Genomic DNA, 18,214 nt, shown 5'->3' with positions numbered 1-18,214 from the left:
TTTCACTAGTTAGATAGTGGTTAAGAAGTATTTTAGGTGAAGGGAAAGACGGCACACGATACAGGACTAAACCAAAAGTAAAAAAGTCTCCTGAGTAAAGTAAATGCTTCGAAGGCCAGTGTAGCAGGGGCGGGGGTTTGGGGACCATGGTTTCAGGGGACATCTAGGTCGACTGGCGTAATGAAATCTATTAAGATAACATTCTGCATCCAACTTTAGAGAGTGGCATCTGGGGTCTTAAACGCTAGCAACTGACCATCTAAGATGCATCAATTGATCTGAACCCACCTGGAAAAAAGGAGAATGAAGAACACCAAAGACACAAGGTAATTATGAGCCCAAGGGACAGAAAGGACCACGTAAACCAAAGACTCCATCAGCCTGAGACCAGAAGAGCTAGATGGTGCCTGGCTACGACTGATGACTGCCCTGACAGGGAACACAACAGAGAACCCCTGAGGGAGCAGGAGAGCATTGGGATGCCGCTGTTGCTGTTACTGTTAGTTTGACTGTCCAGGAACGAGTGTTTGAAGGAAAAGGTTGAGAGTTTAAGTGGGAAAGATTGGTGAAGTGAGATCACGGGAAAGATACTTGAACCACAGTGTTGGTTTTTTATGGAATGACTGTAATTAGGTTGTGATTTAATGTTATGTTCTCTACATCTGTTGAGAATGAATATAAACAGTGTTCCTAGAAATCTTCTATTCAGCTGTTTTGAGGATGTTATGATGTTCAGTGCCCTACACTGAATCTTTGTAATAATTTCTCTGAAAAGTTTAGTACTAGGAAGGAAGGGTTTTGCTCTAACAGACTGGTATTTATTTTATTAGATGAGCATTTTTTTTTAATGATAGAAATATTTTATGTCTGATTTCCTTTTCATCAGGCAAGTCTGTATGCCACTTATAGTTTCTTTTCTTCCTTTCTCTTGCCTTTTTTTTTTTTGGCCATCTTAATCATTAAATGAGCATTTTTAAGCTTACATATTCCTTGTGTTTAACTCGTCGATTTTGGAGCCCCGGATTTTAATGTTCAGCTGTGGTCTTTTGCGTTAGCCTGTGTTTTTGGTTTAATAAGTACTCTTTAATCTTTTATTTTTGTTATAAAACCCAGAAAACCCAGTGCTATTTTTGTTATAATGACTCTATTATATCTTCTACCAACCTTAAAAATTGCTGAAGATGATTCAGAAACAGCTGCAGCAGTATATCAACACGGAACTGCCAGAAATTCAGGCGGGTTTCAGAAGAGGACGTGGAACCAGGGATATCATTACTGATGTCAGACGGATCCTGGCTGAAAGCAGAGAATAGCGGAAGGGTGTTTACCTGTGTTTTATTGACTATGCAAAGGTATTTGACTGTGCAGATCGTAACAAATTATGGATAACATTGCAAAGAATGGGAATTCCAGACCACTTAATTGTGCTCATGAGGAACCTTTACGTAGATCAAGAGGCAGTTGTTTGAACAGAACAAGAGGGATACTGATTGGTTTAAAGTCAGGAAAGGTGTGCGTCAGGGTTGTATTCTTTCACCATAGCTATTCAATCAGTATGCTGAGTAAATAACCCGAGAAGCTGGACTATATGAAGAAGAACGGGGCATCAGGATTGGAGGAAGACTCATTAACGACCTGGGTTATGCAGATGACACAGCCTTGCTTGCTGCAAGTGAAGAGGACTTGAAGCACTTACTAATGAAGATCAAAAACCATAGCCTTCAGCATGGACTGCACCTCAACATAAAAAAAACAAAAATCCTCACAACTGAACCAAGGAGCAACATCATGATAAACAGAGAAAAGACTGAAGTTGTCAAGGACTTCATTTTACTTGGATCCACAATCAACAGCCATGGAAGCAGCAGCCAAGAAATCAAAAGACGCATTGCATTGGGCAGATGTGCTACAAAAGACCTCTTCAAAGTGTTGAAGAGCAAAGATGTCACCCTAAAGACTAAGGTGCGCCTGACCCAAGCCATAGTATTTTCAGTCACATCATATGCATGTGAAAGCTGGACAATGGCTAAGGGAGACTGAAGAAGAGTTGACGCCTTTGAATTGTGGTGTTGGTGAAGAATATTGAATATACCATGGACTGCCAAAAGAAGAGACAAATCTGTCTTAGAAGAAGTACAACCAGAATGCTCCTTGGCAAGACTGTGTCTTACATACTTTGGACGTGTTGTCAGGAGGGATCAGTCCCTGGAGAAGGATATCATGCTTGGCAAAGTACAGGGTCAGCGGAAAAGAGGAAGACCCTCAACGTGGTGGATTGACACAGTGACTGCAATGATGAGCTCAAGCATAACGATTGTTAGAATGGCCCAGGACCGGGCAGTGTTTTGTTCTGTTGTGCATAGGGTCATTATGAGTCAGAACCTACTGGACGACACCTAACAACAACACCAACAACAATCTTTTATTTTTGTTATAATGACTCTATTACATCTTTTACCAACTTTAAAAAATACCTATTTCTAAAAAAAGGGCTTCATTATAAATAAATGTTTATACAAAGGTGCTAAAAGATTAGAGAATACCAAAAAATACAAGTCATGGGACCTATTTTCAGTTTGCAGTTAGCTTAGGTGGGTAGTTAGTAGAGAAAAATATAAAAATTTAAAGATTTAAATAGTTGAAGACAGTCATAAAAGGTCAAAATAAAGTCCTTTCCATCCTCAAATGAATGATATAAACATTATCTTAAGAGATGGAGGTTGTAACAGCTTGGAGTAATTGGGAATAGTTTCTAGAGATGGGAGGAGAAGAAACACCATTTGTGATGCCCTTAGGAGTCCTGGCTAAGTGCTGGGCTGTTAACCAAAAGGTTGGCAGTTCAAACGCATCCAGTGGCTCTGCGGGAGGAAGACTTAGTGATCAGCTTCTGTAAAAAGTGCAGCCAAGAAAACCCTGTGGTGCAGCTCTCCTGTGTCACATAGGGTCAATATGGTAGGAACGTGACTGGATGGCACCTGAGAACAACATGGTTACCTGTAATACAGGATGCTGGACACTTTGCATAGCTTATTTCCTTTGAATTCCCATCCCCTGTTAGTGCAATGGTATTGTCTCCCTTTTCAGATGAAGAAATAAAATTTAGAGGATTATTTGCTCAAGGCCATTCAGATAGTAAGTGGCAGAAGTAGGATTAGAATTCATTGTCTTGCCTCCAAGTGTTTTTTCTTTTTCATTTGAACATGGAGATAGATTTATGTGTGTTGAAATTTTAAATTGTTGAAATTTTTTCCCTAGATGAATACTCAGTTGTCCTAAAGCCACTAATTAAATAATCTCTCTTTTCTCCACTGATTTTTAAAATAGCTTTATTGAAGCATAATTTATATACGATAAAATTTACCCATTATAAATGTGCAGCTCAGTGCCTTTTAGTAAATGTATAGAGTTGTGGAGCCATCACAACTTTGTGTGTGTGTATGGGCATATGTTTTCATTTCTGTTGGGTGTATATCTAGGAAGGGAATTGTTGGGTTAAATGGAACTCTATGTTTAACCTTTCGAGGAACTCCCTGACTGTTTTCCAAAACGGCTGCACCATTGTACGTTCCCATTGGTACTGTTGGAGGGTTCCCATTTCTCCACATGCTCACCGTTTCTTATTATCTGTCTTTTTGATTATAGTCATCCTAGTGGGTGTGAAGTGGTATCTCATTGTGGTTAAAAAATATATATGTGAGTATGTGTGTACACATATGGAAAAATTGGCCATTTCAACGATTCAGTGACATTACGTTCATCACGTTGTGCAGCCATCATCACTGTTTCCAGATTTTTCTGTCACCCTTAGCAGAAACCAGGTGCCGCCTCAGCAATGACTCCCTTTTTCTCCTTTCCTCCCACTCCTTAAAACTTTTAAAAGAAATTTTAAGATAATATTTCATAATTTTTCAGGGTAGATGGTGTGATTCCCATTTCACAATTGTTGATGTAATGGCTACAAGCATCTTGCCCAGGACTTTGTGGCTAGTAAATGGCACAGCTGAGACCCAGTAGCTTTTAGGAGATAATATAATGACAGGTTCAGAACAGATTGTTGAGGGTCTCCTAATGCCAGATGAAGAAGTTTGGATTTCATCCCTTAGGGTAAGCATCAACAGCTTATTGTCTGTGACGTCCTTGTTGTCAGAGAAAAACTACTGAGTGTTACAATTAAGTTGGACACTCTACTTTGTCAAGTGTGTTCCATGGAATTCTAGCCCCTCAAGATGCTCCATGTAGAAAGGGCTCCCGAGACAAGTAAGTTTGGGAATACTCTGCCTCCCATCTGGAGAGTCCCAGTGCACATTATATACACAAGGCTGTGAGAAGTCCTGCGGTAAAGAAATGGATTTGCTTTTCTTTTTCTGTTGTTTCTGAATTTACTTGACCTCAGAAGGCCCTTTGGGTTAATAGTGACTAGTGTGATGTTTCTGGAGAATTAAACTCATTTCATTAACAGGGAATAAGACTGAAGACAATGGAGAACATTTATTTAGTTAATCTGTGAGCTGTTTTTTTTTTCCAATAGGTTATTATATACTTTTATGTGTCAGTGGAGCCCTGGTGGCACAATGGTTAAGAGTTCAGCTGTTAATGAAAATGTCAGCAGTTCAAATCTACCAGCTGCTCTTTGGAAACCCAGTAGGGCAGCTCTACTCTGTCCTGTAGGGTCTCTGTAAGTTCGGCACAACTCGATGGCAGTGTGTTATATGTAATTCTCACAGGGTAACTGCTGATACATGTAGAAGTTCTGATTCTTTAGGTGCTATAAGTTTGAAACTTTGGTTCCAAGTTTGATTGGCTCATGATCAGTTCAAAACTGAAGGTTTGAAATTTAGCCTCTTGATTTATACTTGACTCTCTCAAAAATTGGAAGGCAGTTTAGCATGGTGGAGTATGTTTATCACTTAGTAGCTTTGGGGAGGTTCAGATCTCTCTGAATCTCAGTTTGCTTAACCATAAAATAAAAAGAATATCAGTCTTGGACAGTTGTTCAAACCAAGTGAGATTCGTATCTACACAGTGATTGTTCAATTGATTGTTACCCCATGGAGCTATAATAGTTACAGTAGAGTTGGTAACAGAGATTTCAGAGAAATAGTGAGCCTTACTTAAAGAGGATTGCAAATGATTCAATAGAGATGGTATAAAGTTTACTTAAGTGGATTTTAAAAACAAAGGGTCGAAGGAGTGAAAACTTCTTTATTATCTGTTCTTGGTAATTGAGGTCACTAACGTATCTTACCCTTAAATGGATTTAAACTTAAAAGTACCCTACATGCCTTTCCTATTTGAACATCCCCGTAAGGAAGGTATTACATGTGTCTGTTCTTAGTAACTTAAAAAAAAAAAATGTATGGCCTTGTTACCTATATAGGATGGACTTCCTGGTGGCACAGTGGTTAAGAGTTTGGCTGCTAACCAAAAGGTCTGCAGTTCGAATCCACCAGCTGCTCCTTGGAAACCCTATGGGGCAATTCTACTCTGTCGTATAGAGTCACTATGAGTCAGAATCGGCTTGACGGCAGTGGGTTTGGTTTGGTTTAATGTATTACAGGTTAGCTGTTGTCCTAACTGCTCTGGAAGGGTGAATTCCTCTTCCTGTCCTTGTGAAACTATAACTTCCCCAAACAAAAAAACTCAAGTGTTAAGTGTATGTGTACAATGTTTAGTTATAAAAAAAAAACAAACCTTGGTTACTGGATGCAGTCCCCATTCCCCCTTTTTTTGTTAAGTTCAGGCAGAAGTTCCTCTGGTAGGGAGCAGGAGATTTTCTTCTATCGAAAAGTTCTGTATCCTAAAGGAATGTAAACTAATTTTAATATAGTTTGTTTGGTAAAACTCACTAACAGAAATTTGCTTCTATATTAGGACAAATTCTATTTCTTAATGATAAGATATTAAAAAATGCAAAGCTTATAAGATGATTGCTTTATTGTCCTCTGACAATAGATTAATATTCATTTGTTTTATAGATATTTTATTGTGCTTATGTGTTTATTTAATCCAATGGATCTTGCTTTCAAGGAGCTTAAAATGTAAGAAGACGTTGATTATAGATACCTGAATTCTGGCATGTTCGATTATAGTCCTAGAAGAGAGAAAATTGGTTTGAAATAAAACTGCTGTATTAAAAAATAATTTGACTCTAGAACTGTACTCTCTTTTGAATTAATCATTCTAATTTATTAGGAGAAGGTGAAGAGTAGATGCCGTAGGATTTTGATGGAATGGAGGAACTTCTCCCCTTGTGGATTTCTCTGTCACCATCATTATTTTTATGAAAATAAGCAACATTACAGAAAAATCGAAGGGACAAAGACTTACCTCTTTTCCCTTCAACCATATAGGGTCAGATTGTTAAAATTTGGTTCTATAAATAACCCATTGCTGTCCAGTGAATTCTGACTCATAGCAACCCTACAGGACAGAGTAGAACTGCCCCATAGGGCTTCCAAGGCTATAAATATATATATATATTTTTTTTTTTCATTGTGCTTCAGGTGAAAATTTATAGCTCAAGTTAATTTTTGATACAAAAATGTGTACACATATTGTTATGTGACACTGGTTGCAATCCCTATAATGTGACAGCACACTCCCCCTTTCCACCCCAGGTTTCCTGTGTCCATCTGACCAACTCCTGTCCCTTCCTGCAGTCTCATCCTGCCTCCAGACAGGAGCCACCCATTTGGTCTTGTGTATCTGCTTGAACTAAGAAGCATACTCTTCATGAGTATTATTTTGTAGTCCAGTCTAGTATTTGTCTGAAGAGCAGGCTTTGGGAATGGTTTTAGTTCTAGGTTAACAGAGCATCCAGGGGCCGTGGTTTCGGCGGTTCCCCTAGTCTTAGACCATTCAGTCTGGCCTTTTTACGTAAATTTAAGTTCTGCTCCACACTTTTCTCCCGCTCCTGCAGGAACTCTCTGTTGTGTTCCCTATCAGGGTGGTCATTGGTGGTAGCTGGGCACCATCTAGTCCTTCTGATCTCTGGCTGATGGAGGGAGCCTTTGGCTGGTGAAGTCTCTGGTTTATGTGGTCCTTTCATTTCTTGGGTTAATGTTTTTCTCATGTCTTTGATGTTCCTCAATAATTCTTCTTTTCTCCAAGTGAGTTGGGACCAATTGATGCATCTTAGATGGCTGCTTGCAAGCTTTTAAGACCCGAGAGACCACTCATCAAAGTGGGATCCAAGGCTGTAAATCTTTACTGAGGCAGACTGCCACACATTTCTCCTGCGGAGCAACTGGTGGATTTAAACCACTGACCTTTTGGTTAGCAGCCGGGTGCTTAACCACTGCACCACCAAAGCTCCTATTTTGGTACTGTATGACACTAGAAATAAAATTGTGTTCCCCTTTCACTTCACACTGGCAATGATTGTAACACAAAGCATTATTTAGCCTTCCTAGTCATTTTCTATATCCTTTTATTGTAGAAAAATGTTAACTTTCATGAAAGTAGAGAGGATAGTATAGTAATTCCTTAGACCTGTCACCCAGTTTCAACAACGGTCAACGTTTTGTCAGTCTTATTTGGTTTGTCTTTAGTTTTTGTTTTGCTTTGCTGGGGTATTTTTTAAAAAATCCTAGATGTTAATTAGCATGATTTTTTATTGTTAATAGAAGTTTTTCGTATAGATATTTTGGGATTTTCATAGTCGTTCTTCTGTTGGGTATTTCACATAGTTTCTAATTTCTTGTTATTAAAGTAATACTCTAATGAATATCCTAGGATATAAATTTTTGTTTGCTTTTGATTATTTTCTTCAGCCACATCTCAAGTGTAGTAATTTGAAAAATATTTGGACCATTAAAAATAATTTTCATCTAATTACAGAAGTAATGTATTTTCATTGTGGTCACTTGGGGAAATAAGTTTAAAAAAAAAAAAGAAGAAAATAAAAATTACCTCAGTTTGCTTTCCAAGTAGATCCTGCATCCGTTAGCACTTTTGTAGTTTGCTTCTAGTTGGGGTAGGGTGGTTCTTAGTGATTGACCAGAAGGGGACAATCTTTTAAAAAAATTTTTTTTAGAAAATTTATTGTGGTAAAATATGTATGTCATGGATTGAATCATATCCCTCAAAAATATGTGTCAACTTGGTTAGGCCATGAACTGCCAGCTTTTAGGTTAGTAGTCAAGTGCAGACTGTTTGCACCAGAGGGGACCTTTTTCTCATATTAAAAGCAAAAAACAAAAAAGCCAAAACCAGTTGCCATCAAGTTAATTCTGATTCATGGTAACCCTGTGTATTTCAAAGTAGAACTGTGCTCCATAGGGTTTTCAAGACTGTGACCTTTTGGAAGTAGATTGCCAGGCCTTTCTTCTAAGGCATCTCTGGGTGGGTTCGAACTGCCCACTTTTACAGTTAGTAGTTGAGTGCTTAACTGTTTATGCCATCCAGGGACTCCTTTATGATAATAGTAAGTGTCTCCTTTATGATGATAGTAGTATGATAATAGCTGCCAGTGAAACCCTATGGAGCACAGTTCCCTGACACATAGGGTCGCCATGAGTTGGAATTGACTCCATGGCAGTTGGCCTGGTCTGGTTTGGTCAGTGGGCGTGCAGTGGTATCTCATTGTGGTTTTATTTTGTGTTTTCCTGATGACTAATGATGTTTACTATTGTTTCATGTGCTTGTTGGCCATTTCATAGCTTTGGATAAATGTGTTTTAAGGCCTTTGGCCATTTTAAAAATGGGGGTTGTCTTTTTGTTGTTCTGTTGTAGGAGTTCTTTATATATTCTGGATAGTAAACTCTTATCACATACATGGTTCTCAATTAGTTTTTCCCATTCTGTATGGTGTCTCTTTACTTTGCTGATAGTGCTTCAGTGCACAAAAGTTTTTAATTTTAATGAAGTCCAATTTAATCTGTTTTTTCTTTTGTTGCTTGTGCTTTTATTATTATAGCTAAGAATCTATTGTCAAAAGCAAGGTCTTGAAGCCTTACTGCTATGTTTTCTTAGAAGAGTTTTATGATTTTGGTTCTTATTTTAGGTCATTGCTTCATTTGGAGTGAATTTTTATAGATGGTGTGAGGTGTGAATCCAACTTCATTCTTTTGCATGAGACGGTGCAGTTGCTGCAGCATCATTTGCTGAGGAGACTAGGTTGCACGTGAATAGACGTGGCACCCTTGTTGAACATCAGTTGACTGTAGACGTACGGGTTATTTCTGGGCTCTCAATTCTGTTCCCTTGTTCTATGTGTCTGTACTTATACCAGTGCCACACTGCTTTGATTACTGTAGCTTTATAGTACATTTTGAAATGGGGAAGTGTGGGACCTCCTGCTTTGTCTTCTTTTTCAAGATTGTTTCGTCTGTTCAGGACCTCTTGCAATTCCATATCAATTTAAGGGTTGGCTTTTCCATCTCTGTAAAATGCAGTTGCAATTTTGATGGAGAGTGCATTAAATCTGTCGTTGCTTTGTGTAGTACTGCAGTCTTAACAACATTAAGTCGTCTAGTCCGTGAACATGGCATGTCTAATTATTTAGCCCTTTCATTTCTTCAGCAGTGTTTTATAGTTTTCAGTGTACAAGTCTGGTTAAATTTATTCCTAGATATTTTATTCTTTTAGATGCTATTGTAAATGGGCAGAGGAGGACAATCTTATTTGCAGCTCAGTTGATTTGTAAAGTAAAAGGCTTTGTATTTTTAAACTAGAAGTTTAAAAGAGAGCTGCATGCCAAGTACTTGCCAGGAAGTAACATCTAAAACACATTGCCCAAACCTTCACCAAAGAGGACATCCAAGCAGCGAACATACACGTGAAAAGATGCTCACGATTATTATCCTTTAGAGAGCTGCAAATCTCTCTAATGAGATGCCCATCTCACCTCAGCTCAAATAGTACTGATTAAAAAACAAAACAGACAACAACAAATGTTCGTGGGGCTATGGGGAGATTGGAACCCTTATCCATTCCTTTTGGGACCATGAAATGGTACAACTAGTATGGAAAATGGTATGGTACTTCCTCAAGTAACTAGAAATAGAACTATCCTATGATCCAACAATCCCACTCCTGGGCATATACCCTAGAGACCTGAAAGTAATGACACAAACGGATATATGCACACCTATGTTCATTAGAGCTTTATTCACAATAGCAGAAAAAGTGGAAACAACTGAAGTGTGCCCATCAGCGGATGGATAGGCAAAATGTGGTACATACATTTAATGGAGTACTGTGCAACCATAAAGAACAATGATGAGTCTGCAAAACACTATAGCCTGGATGGACCTGGAGGGCATAATGCTAAATAAAATAAGTCAAGCACATAGGACAAATTTTGCATGATCCTTTTATAAGAAGACAAGAATAGACCAATATAAAGAGAGCAGTGTTCATTGGTGGTTACCAGGGGGTGGAAGGGGCAGCATACTTTAGACCATAGATACTTGTTACTCTTGGTGATGGGAAAAGTGACACCAGGTGTGGGTATAGTGAGCACAGCATGACCAAAGTAAATGATGTTGCTGAGAAGTGCTCATGACAAAGAGATGACTGTGTTAAAGAATTTGGCATACGTAAGATGGCAGCAACTCCAACAAAGACCAAATAGTCTAGAATCACATATGGATGGGTATGGGCAAACATGTGTACGGGTAGGTACCAAACAAAAAAACCCAAACCCATTGCAGTCAAGTTGATTCTGGCTCGTAGCGACTCTATAGTAGCTGACCTTTTGGTTAGCAGAAGACATAGCTTCTAACCACTATGCCACCAGGGTTTCTGGATGAGTCAGGTAGGTACAGGTGTATACATATGTGAGAACAGGTAGAAGTATCTGTATGTACGTGTAAATACAGCTGTGTGGGTAGACACATACGTCCATTGAAGACAGCAGGCTAACTGGACCACCTGAGACCAGAGAATTCCCTGAGACTATTGCCCTGAGACACTCTTTAAATCTTCAGTTAAACCTTCAGCCAAAACTATCCCCTGAGGTCATCTTTTAGCAGAAAGGCAGAGTGACACATAAAAATAAAGGGGATATTACCCATTAGATCAGTGCTTTGCTAAAAAACCATCTGTACAAGTGCAAAATGTTGACATTTACTGTAACACAAAGATGAGAAGATAACGGGGTAGGGAAACTGGAGCACTGGATGGAAATGAAACAAACGGAATGCAAAAAGAGTGTTGACAAAATGTGAAAAATGTAACTAATGTCTTTGGTCAATTTGTGTGAAAATGGTTGAATGGGAACCTCCTAACTTGCTGTGTAAAACTTTCACCAAAAATACAATATTAAAAATAAAAATAAACACATTGCCCAATACTTTGTTGATATGATGTACTGCCATGTTAGTTACAGTCCTTCTATTATCTTCCCTTAAAATCAATGCAGAGCTCTCAGTGCTCCTGAACTACATCGTCTTGCTAACTCTGCAGAATTGTTTTTCCTGAGTTATGAGTTAGCGTGAGACAACCGGTCTCTTTTGTGAGATGTTTTATGAGAAACAGTCCTGAGAAGCTTGCCTGTTACCTTATGAAGATTCACAGCAGACGTTGCAGTGGTTTATATTCTACTGCCGTTCTGCTCAGTTAAAGGAGAAAAACTTGTTGAGGAAACTGGAAATACAAGTGTGGTTTCTTCATGTTGTTTTTGTGGCTGCTAAGCAAGTAATAGAAAATAAATTACTACCTCTGTGGGAAAAAATTAGTCAACTTGAGCACTGTTTAACATGTTTTTAGAGTTAACCTTTTTTTTTTTTGATGCTGCCTTTTGTTTACGAACAGGTAATTATAAATAACTATGACAAAGATATGAGACTTTAAAAGTTATTTACGAACACAGAGATTGAATGTTTTGTCTTCTTAACTAATATTGAATACTTGACTTTTCCTGTTCTTTCAGTTCCTGGCATAGATGGAGGTGCTTTAGCTGATACTGGTCTCACGGATTCCTATTTCAGCACCAGCTTTATTGGAGTCAATGGGTTTGGAAGCCCCGTAGAAACAAAATATCCTTTGATGCAGGTATTATTAATATGAATTTATATTTCACTAAATAGTGAGGTTTATTCCTGGGGCACAGGACATGTAGGGTCTTGATTTATTCCCGAATTTGTTGAGCAGGAAGCAGAATTTTAGGAGTTGTTGAGGTAGACAGGCTATAGGTGAGCCGTGTCCTGTAGAGTTGGAGTCAATGAGAGCTTTCAAGGATGGAGATTGGGGTGGGTTGGCAGCAGAGAGTGTAGAGGGGCTGTACTAATGCCACTCCTCTGTATGTTTTGCGTGTATATTACTTAAACTTAGTAGCGATTATAGAAGTTTTTAATTTACTTTTTCAGTAGATAATGCATACATATGTTATAAAAGTTAACAGTTACAGAAGGGTATATGGTGAAGAGTGAATCTCCTTCCGTCTCTGACCCTGTTGACCCTGTTCTCAGTTAACCTTCCTAGGGGCAGCTACTTACCACTGCAGGTGACTAGTGCCCTGTGTGCTGTTTCAGCATTAGCCTTTACATATAAAAGCATGTTGCTGGTTTTGTTTTATTTGGCTTAAAATTTTAATTTCCACTACTCGATGGCACTACCTTACTGTCTATTTCTTTCTTAAGTTCTAGTCCAGAAGATTTTTATTTTCATTGCCCCTAAATTTAAAGCCACAATATTTGAGGGACCTTTTACATTAGTGTATGTCTTTGAGTTGTTTATTTCACCTGCTTTGTTCTTTTTACCAACTTGCTTTGCTTTGCTTTGTTACATGACTGCGTGCGCTGCTGAGGCATTTTTGTTTGCATTGTTTTTTTTTTTTTTTAGATTGGAAAGGCAGAACTTTGTAGAATTGCAATAAAATTGGAAAATATTCCACTGTTGTTAATTGGAAAACTGCCGTCATAATACAGATGATATATTGTCCTTTCTTGTTTCTGTGATGCACTACTTTGGATGGCTTTCTCTATAATTACGGTAAAACCAAAAACCAAACCCATTGCCGTCCTGTCCATTTTGACTCATAGCAACCCCACAGAACAGAGTAGAAGTGTCCCATAGGGTTTCCAAGGCCGCAGTCTTTATGGAAGCAGATTGCTACATCTTTCTCCTGCATAATTATAATAAAACCCCAAAAAACTCCAAACCTGTTGCCTTCGAGTTGACTCCAACTCATAGCAACCCTAGAGGACAGAGTAGAACTGCCCCATAGGGTTTCCAAGCTGGTGGATTCAAACTGCTGATCTTTTGGTTAGCAGCCGAGCTCTTAACCACTGTGCCACCAGGGCTCCTACAATAATTACAGTAAGCTATTTAAATATAAGTGGGGTTTTTAAATTTCAAGTTGGACTGATTTTAAGGGTTTATAGGAAGCCAGTGCTTTTCTATATGATTTTAACTTTTATTTACATAAAAACAGGTTTCATGTGGGTAGGCACACTATGAGTCATTTGAATTATAAGCATGTAAGTAAACATGTACAGCCAAAAAAAAATGCCTTTTTTTTTTTTAATGAACAATTTAACTATGTATAGTTATACATTTTTTTGACTACCCACTGTGCGAGCCACAATTTCAGGTACTTTTCATATGTATTCTTGTATTTAAATCACCTCTAGACACCCCCCCACCCCCCATTTAAAAAATTACATAGAAATTGAACCTAAGAAGTTGAGTGGCTGGGATCAGGGTTACAGAATTAAAGCCAGAGCTGGAATTTGAATCAAGAATGGGTAACACTTTTCACGGCATTGAGTGAGATACCATATATGAGACAAGGACTTGTAGGCATGGGATGAAGGACCTTCCAGGATTGAGAAACCATAGAGGGTATGGAGTAAGGCAAGAAAGCATGGGACATATTTAGAGAACAGAGAATAACCCAATTTTATAGGATCTCTAAGGTGGATGATGATACACATTGGGAGAGGATATTAGAGCATTTATTGACTTTATACATAGTCAGTTTATGTAATTTATATAGGTCACTATCTCTTGAATGGATATTGGAATTTATATTCCAGGAATATAAGGAGCTTTATATTCCTTTAAGGAATCATATTATTCTAGGAATATGAGATATCTAAGGAAACTTAGAAGTTATGCACCTTGCCCGGGCTAATAAGTTATGGAAATGGAATTCAAAATAGGTCTGCAGCTTTGACTTTAAATAACAGGCTAGTCAGTTACATTTTCATTTGATGTGTTGTAGGGAGTTTTTGGAAGGTGATCCAAACAGCGTTTATAGGAAGATGAGTTTGTCAGTAATATGAAAGAAAGATGGATCGGAGGGGAAGAAGCAAAGAGTGTTAGTCAGCCTTAATTTAATTGATTGAATACAATTAATTCTGGATTCTTCAGTAATACAATGTATATATATTTTATTTTGCAGAGAATGACTAATAGTAGCAGCTCCCCAAGCCTTCTAAATGACAGTGCCAAGCCATATGGAGGCCATGGTAAGATTAATCGTTTTGCTCTTCTCTGACTCTAAAGTGAGTACAAACCCATTGTAGAAATTTTGGAAAATATAGAGGAGAATAAAGAAGAAAATTAAAAATTATCTATTTTCCCACTGAGATATAACTACTAGATTTAGGTTTTCTCATTTTTTATATCTCAGTCTCTGTGTATGTGTGTATATATATACACACACGTATCATAGTAAACACACTATTATATCACGATTGCTTCTCCATTGTTATAAATTGAATTCCATGTTTTTGTTTCGTAGTTAACTTTGTTCCTGTTTTTTTTTAAAGCTGTTATATTCCAGTGGGCTATGTGTGTGAATTTTTGTTCGTATATTGGGTTATTTCTTTTGAATATGTTAAAGTGGAATTGTTCAAAGATTGTGAATATTTTTAAATCTTTTGTTATAGAATTTCCAGATATCTTTCTGTATCTCATTTTAAAAATAAATACTCAAGGATAGTTTTTACTAAATACGTAACAATTGAGCCACTAGTACACTACACCTGTGAAATGTGTTCACAGTTACTAATAATGGTGAGAATAAGAACTTGTACTTTAATAATTTAAATAGATACTTTATGTGTGTGTGTATCAAACCTCCATCACTATCTGGAAATTTCAACTTTTTTTTATTTTGCTATCAAAAAGCAACATTTTAATATTGAATAATACTATTAAAACTAGTTTGTAACATTATAATCTTTTTAGCATTCCTGTATACTTCCAATGGTGACCTCTAAATGCTATCAAAGCTAATGTAAGAAATAATAGTACCTATTTTAAGTGCTTTAAGTATATGAATTATAAAAATATTTTTGTATCTTGCTACTTTATTAACTTCTTTCACATTGCGTGATTAGTTATTTAACATTGAGCTAAATACTAATATCAGATTAATACTATAAATTAATATATGATAATTCTCATGAAAGACTAGATCATGAAAATCCAGGAAGAAAAAAACCAGAGAAATGAAACAGTAATCTGTGTGTACTGCATTATGAAGTGATCCAGGGTTCCTTTAGATGGGTGCATTTAATACATTTTTAAAGATTTCACAGATAATTTAATGAGACTGAGAAACATAAGATTAAAGCTCAGAAATGAGGATAAAATGTTACAGCATATCACATGCTTACCTTTTCAACAACTTTTCATTTGTAAAGTAAGTGACAACTTACAGATGTGATTTTGTTTGTAACTTCTGAAGGCAGAGTGATAGAACTTTGAACTTGTAAAATACTTGGATTTCATTCTTGCGTTTTGAAACATTTAATAGTCTCATCTTTAAAAATTTATTGGTTCTAAGCAAAGATCCTAATCCGTGTAGCTTCTTAATAGGTATGTACTGAGCACTGGCTGAATGAGGTATTCTCTGATTTGTATTTTACTCACTAAGAAAACACATTTGAACATCAACAGTGTATGAGACGCTGAGTTTAATTCATACTCTGGCATATGCTTTTTATTATTATAGGCATTGTCATTTATTAGATTTGTGGGTTACCTGAGTTGTCTCTTTGGAAACTTCTATAACTTACCTTCCAGATGCTGTAACTTCACCTGCGTCATCCTTGTTTAATGACTTTGGTGCCCTCAACATCTCTCAGAGAAGGAAGGTAGGTGAAACTGAAAGTTAGGTGAAATTAAATGGAATATAGTGGTGTTGGGATCATTACCTACATAATGTCAATATTCTCTTAAGTGTGGGAAGGGCTTTTTATGAAAGGTGATGTTTTTCTTTTTCCTTAGGTATCTCATATGCGGAATTTTATTTATTTATTTATTTATTTTTTAAGATCATGGAATAGAGAGAGTTTTATATGAAGGGATGGAGTGTGACTGCTTTTGTCCATTTTCTTAATCTTAATGTATTTTGTTTTGGGGGTAGCATCTAACTTAATGTCGTGGTTGGTGTTGCTGTTAGTGCAACCCATTGTAGGTATATACATCATGTTTTATTTTCTGACTGTTTTGTCTAGATTTCAAAGATTCTCCCCTAATTTTTTTTTTTTTCATAATTGGCCCAACTGCTTAAAAACAAAATTAAACATTTCTTCGTATTCAAAATTTAATTTTGTTTGGAATTGTGATCTAATAGAGCAATATAGATTTTTGGGGTATTTTATAGGGACTGATTCTGTGGCAGAAATGAAAACTTTATTATAGAGGTCTTTGAGTGTTAATGAGAAACATTATTTTAATAGTAATAATTATCTTAGAGAAGATGGTCTTTTTGGTTAGGATCAGTAGCAGCTAACGTTTGTACAGGAGGTTTTAAAGCTTGGCGGAAATTACTATAAAGTTGGGCATTCGATTTCCTAAGTAATGGAAGAAAGATCCAGGATAAAAGGATATTAATTTTAGAAAAACTTAGATATAAGCTTAAAATGTGCTCAGAAAGAATCTGATCAGAAGATAGTATAAAATAAAATTTACGAAGGCTAGATATTCTCAAGACAAAAAAAAAATTCTGTGGAACAGATAAAATTACATTGACACCTCATGTACCTCGTATTAGCTCCATTTTAAAACGTTGATGAGAACAGGAGATAATTATAAAACAATTTTTAGCAACTAGAATTGATAAACTAAAACGTATAGGTTTGATTTTATAGACTTCTTAATAGGCTCTCGCCAGAAACAGGTTTACTCTTACTTTGAATACTGTTCTAGTACATTGGAATATTTAGTTTCTAAATCCATAGGTTAGAAGTACAGTTAGACACAGGCAGGCCAGTGATGGTAGTGAGAAGTGATGGTAGACAAAGCCTGTTGATACGCAAGGAAACAGTAAAAAGCTGAAAAGCAGATACCACCTGGAAGTCAGATTACCTGGAGCTGTTTAGCGTAGGGAATAAGAAAAAGTCTTTAATTAGTCTTAGGCCACCTCCGGTGGCTTTTTCACATCTTTAAAATAGTAATCAGTTAACTGTAATATGTAGCATTTCTGATGTATGAATAGAAAATAAGCTAGAATGGTAAATTTATACTAAAAAATGTTGACTAATATAAGCATTGGTGGAATGCAAGAGCAAGCTACTGGCATTTATTTTTGAGAAAATAGTAGAAATTTCTGGGTATTAGAAAGGAAAATACAGTGCCTGTTCTTTGTAAATTTATTTTATTAAAGCAAAATAATAAAAGGAAATGTTATTTGAAGTACAACATCAATATTTGGAAAGATGTTAAAGTATATCCTAATGGAGCAGATGAATGTAGCGAAATAAACACTCTGCTGCGGTTTTTGAGGTCCTGGATCTCTCCTTTGTGACTTTGGGCTAACTTTCGAGGCTGCAGTCTCCCATCTGTAAAATGATGAGTGTGGCCTGGATAATCGCTATGGCACCTTTCATCTCTAAAACTTATTGAAGGCATCCAAAAGTCAGTCTCTACCTAGAAATTCATGGTTCATGTAGTATAGCTTTGAAGAACCATATTTTCTCACTGTTTACATTTAAAATTGTGTATGCTCTAGGGATATGTAGTTTTTTTCATTAGCGAGCTATATTGCTAGAAATCTTGGTGGCTGCAGGTTACATGTATTTTAGAATTGTTAAAGGTTGAATTGAGAGGGCTTATAATCTCTTCATATTAGAAATACTCTTGGCACATTGGGAATTGAAAGCAGATGAAAACTGCCCATTTTTCTTTTGTTAAAGCAATCCATAATGTCTATTTCATGATGTAGTTTTAGGGAAAGTAATTCATAACTCAAAGTCATGTAAATATTATAATTTCAGATTTATCTAAGCTGGCTAGTTTAGCGACTTTTGATTTC

At 36.8% G+C, this 18,214-nt stretch overlaps 1 protein-coding gene across 5 annotated transcripts in view; it reads left to right on the top strand.

Annotated features, from left to right (window-relative positions):
- Window positions 1-18,214, top strand: part of PAN3 (poly(A) specific ribonuclease subunit PAN3) — a 173,093-nt gene that overhangs the window by 34,639 nt on the left and 120,240 nt on the right. For 4 of the 5 annotated variants that reach the window (XR_010319105.1, XM_064275300.1, XM_064275299.1 and 1 more), the window contains exons 2-4: window positions 11,876-11,997; window positions 14,351-14,417; window positions 15,982-16,052. Coding sequence is in view for 4 of the 5 variants with exons in the window: in XM_064275300.1 (XP_064131370.1) it covers window positions 11,876-11,997; window positions 14,351-14,417; window positions 15,982-16,052 (260 nt within the window). In the remaining variant the exon portion in view is untranslated. Of the gene's footprint in view, window positions 1-11,875; window positions 11,998-12,811; window positions 12,937-14,350; window positions 14,418-15,981; window positions 16,053-18,214 lie in introns of those variants that run through there. The other variant, XM_023553153.2, reaches the window with a different exon arrangement.

The sequence above is a fragment of the Loxodonta africana genome, chromosome 23, assembly GCF_030014295.1.
Source record: "Loxodonta africana isolate mLoxAfr1 chromosome 23, mLoxAfr1.hap2, whole genome shotgun sequence".
Classification (NCBI taxonomy): domain Eukaryota; kingdom Metazoa; phylum Chordata; class Mammalia; order Proboscidea; family Elephantidae; genus Loxodonta; species Loxodonta africana.
Note: the sequence above shows the minus strand (reverse complement) of the source record. Positions and strands in the feature narration are given on the sequence as shown.